A 3,915-nucleotide genomic window follows, 5' to 3' on the forward strand; every position below is an offset into this window, starting at 1 on the left:
ATGAGAACTCACTTGTCGGTCAGAAGCCATAGGTCAAGAAACTTTCGTAGTTAATTCTGACAGTGGCAAGGGAAGTGTAATTTTGCAGAGATTTTCTTTTTATTCACATGCATCATTAGAAAGGACAACATTTACGGCTCATTGTAAATTACCCTCAAGAAGGTGTTGCTCTTGCTGCATTTTGCTGTGGTGTGTGAATTCCTCCCATAGTGTTTAAAGGAGTTCTTAGATTTTTGGCCCACCATCAACAATTAATGTTTTTACAAGTCAAGCTGGTGTGTAGCGTGGAAAGGAACTTACATGAATCTGGCCTTCTCATTCTTCTATGTGAAACTTACAGCTTTTGTTGTTTTTGTGACTGATAAAATCATAGGACATATACCACAATGTCACTTGTGCTCAAAATATTCTCAGAAGATGTTACTTAAGAAATATTTTATTTCTATAAATGCAGTCATTCCAGGAATCTAAAAATTTTGATGGGGGTTTCCAATCTCATTGTAACTTCAGTGATAGATAGTTTGAATCCAATTGAATTGAACAACATTAGTTTTGCCAACTCTCTGGAGATTTTGATCATTTTCTGTCGAAGTTACAGTATGTGTTCAGATATAGCATTTAAAATCACTTGACTGGTTTTAAAATTGCATTTTTGCTGAAAGATTGATCAACATTTGTGAAGTGATCAAATTAATAACAAATTCATAAGCACAAAGTTGAAGTTAATTCGCAATGGCTTTAATTCAATTTTTATGATCTGGAATAAAATGTTAACCTCTGTATTTTTCATTATCCTCCAAGCATAGAAATAAGTGGCAATAACTACTGTAGAAATTCAGTCACTATCTCCAGTTATTTTAATGGAAACCTCAGAGGAATTATAAATACAGCCATTTTATCATTCTGTCACTTGTGTTAGATTAGGGAACTTCAGAAATTCGGCTTCAATTTATTTCCACAACTAAGGGTACCCGCTTAGAATATCTGAAATACTGTAAAGTACTGAATTATATTAGCTTTGACTTTTTCTTTAAAAAGAACACAGTAATTGTTAATAAGACTAATACAAAATACTTCACATGATAAAATAGTAAAACTTGCATGTACCTCTAGAGCCTGCTTTTGGAATGTTTCAACTTCCAGTCTCAATTTTTCCCTTTCATTCTTTAACTCATTAATTAGCCCTTGAAGATCAGTGGTTCTTTTGTTTGTTAGTTCAAGTTGCAGCCGCAATTCAGAGATGGTTCTTGACTTATCACCTTCTGCATCATCTTGGACTCTCTTAAAATCATCAAAATTTGACTTCAAATTTCTTAATTCCTCTTCCAGCTTCAGTCGTTCTTTTGTGAGATTTTCTATGACTGAACGCAGTCTGTCTATTTCACTTAGACTCTCATTCAAAGCCTTGGTTTTTTCTTCAATAGTTTTTTGGAAATGTTCATATCTCTGACAAGCCTGTCTTGTATTTTCCTGTTCTTGACTCAACTGGCGACGCAATGTTTCTACATCAGCATACAGTCTACTTAATTCTCCTGTGCTAATATTCTTCTCTTTCAGCTGTTGGTCAAAAGCTTTCTGCTGTTCGGACAGCTCATTTTCAACTTTTTTCTTCATGACTGAGATATGCTCAATTTGTTGTGTGAGCTGAGTAATTGAGAGTGTATGATCCTTGCATTTTTTTTCAAGGTGCTCAACCTCTTCTTCAGCCCTCTTTCGCTTTGAAGATTCTTCAAATATATTCCTCCTTAGTTGCATTAGTTCCTCATCAGTTTTATATTTGGCATTGTTTGCTTCTCTGATATTGTTCTGCAGCCGTTCAACTTCTTGTTCCAACTTAGATCTTTCTCTGGACACTTTCTCATGTTCGACCTTTACAACTCTAATCTCTTGTTCTGTAGTTTTAAGCTTGGTAAGTTTTTCTGTGTCCTTCTTCTGAAAATCAATTTGCTGTTGTTTTAATTTATCATTTTCATTTTCTAATCGTTTTCGTTTATTGACTTCTTCCTCTAGTAAAATTCTTAACTTTTCAATTTCTTTTCCTTTGTCTTGGATAGCCTTGGAGGTATCCTCCTGAAGTGATTTAAGCCTCAGTGTTTCATCAGTTTTAAGTTTTGTGAGTGTTTGAATTTCTATTTCAAGTTTCTGTCTCCTCCTAGATTCCTCAATACAAGCTGACTTCTGCTGCAAAGAATCACTTTCTGCCTTTTTTCTACTGAATTCAGTTTCTTTGATAGAGCTTCTTAATCGTTCCATTTCTTCCATGAGATTCCGTTTCTCGTTCAAAGCTTTCTCCAATTGAATTTTCAAAGTTGCAATATCATCTTCCTTTTTTATAGTTAACCTTTCAACTGTTTTTTCTCTTTCATGAACCTCTCTTTCAATGTGTGATTTCAACATCCTGTTTTCCTGCTCATACTTGACTCTAAGCTCATCTAGTTCACCTTCAAACTGCCTCCTTTTTAAAGACTCTTCCTGAAATGCATTCTTAAGTCTTTCTAACTCTCTCTCTTTGTCTTTGATTGATTTCTCAATCTCCAATTTTATCAACACTATTTCATCCAGTTCCTTTTGTTTAATTCGGAAAGCACTGTCATGTTCATTCTTTTGCTGATCATACAAATTTTCAGCTGCTTTTCTCTTCCTTCTTTCCTCATCAATTTCAAATGTCAATTTTGTAATCTTCTCATTGATTTCTTTTATTTGGAGAAGGTGTGCGTCCTCCCTCTGCTTCATGGTATCACGATCCAATTCAGCATTTCTCTTCTGCTCCTCTAGGACTATAATTCTTTTCCTGAAGTCTGCATACTCAGTTTGAACTTGGTTCAAATGTTGATCAAGAAACCTCTTCTGCTGAACACTATCAGCATTCTCATCTTGGGCATGTTTAAGTGCCTCTTCCAAAAGTTCTATTTTTGTGTTTTTTATCTGTATAATTAAAATTAGATGGAAGCGGCCTGTGATATTTTGATTTGTATCCTACATCTTTAATATAAACACAAAATCTACAAACTAAAAAGTTATTACATTTGTAACCTTAGTTATATTTTGAGAGTAAATATTTAAGGCTGTCCAAATAGTAAATATGTTCAGTTTTAAAAATGACAGAGAATATATTGGAAAAATATACTTTTACTTCCTACTTGAAAATGGACAAATACTATTCATTATTTTCAAGAACAATTACAATATGATATTAACTTTCCTGGAATAGAAAACTAAAAGTTCACCTTCACTTCTTCCATGTTCTTCAGCATCTCACTTAGATACTTGTAATAGTCACCGGATCGCGTAAGAAGTTCTATGTAACGAGACTGAAGATCTGCAGACTAAATGAAAACAAAGAGGAATTTTATAACAATGTGAGTACTTTAAGGATTATTTCTGGAACTATATGATCATGATTACTGAACTCAGAGCTTGGCGAGATAGGATCTCAAACCATGAACTTTGGATGACTAGCTTAATGTCATAACCACTGCTATTAAATCCAGTGACATGTAGCAACTGCTGGAGAGTTACTCAGTGGCAGATATTAAAGGACAATGTTTAATTATTCTCTTCACTTAATTTCATCCTCAAAGAAAGTTTTCTGGCATTTGGATTGTATTCCAGATATTTTCTTGTTAAAGCAGAAAATAACTGTCAAACAGTGACACTCCAGTCTCACAAAACTTGTTCTAGGAAGCATGTGCTAGCTATCTCAGAAAGTCCAACTTTTGGCAGATGTGTCAGTGAAACATAAAAGGTTGGGACCAAAATGCACCAATGGGAAACGAAGAAAAGTAAAACAAGAATGAGGTAGATACACAAGTAGGTTTATTTTACTAAATTAACCCTTGCACCCCCTCCAAGACATGATGTCCAGAACTGCTCTCAATACTTCTATTCATAGCATTGTATGGGTAAAACAAGACT

General features: G+C 34.3%; 1 protein-coding gene across 1 annotated transcript; it reads right to left on the bottom strand.

Moving 5' to 3' along the window:
- Positions 1–844: 844 nt before the first annotated feature.
- LOC109933207 (desmoplakin-like) lies at positions 845–3,326 on the bottom strand (the record flags this gene model as incomplete). The annotated part of the gene is made up of 2 exons (XM_048594126.1): positions 845–2,925; positions 3,228–3,326. Coding segments are annotated over 2 exons (2,049 nt in total), but the record flags the coding sequence as incomplete, so codon positions are not given.
- Between the last annotated feature and the right edge of the window lie 589 nt (positions 3,327–3,915).

This window comes from Rhincodon typus, unplaced genomic scaffold (genome assembly GCF_021869965.1).
Source record: "Rhincodon typus isolate 14 unplaced genomic scaffold, sRhiTyp1.1 hic_rhity00006164, whole genome shotgun sequence".
Taxonomy (NCBI): Eukaryota; Metazoa; Chordata; class Chondrichthyes; order Orectolobiformes; family Rhincodontidae; genus Rhincodon; species Rhincodon typus.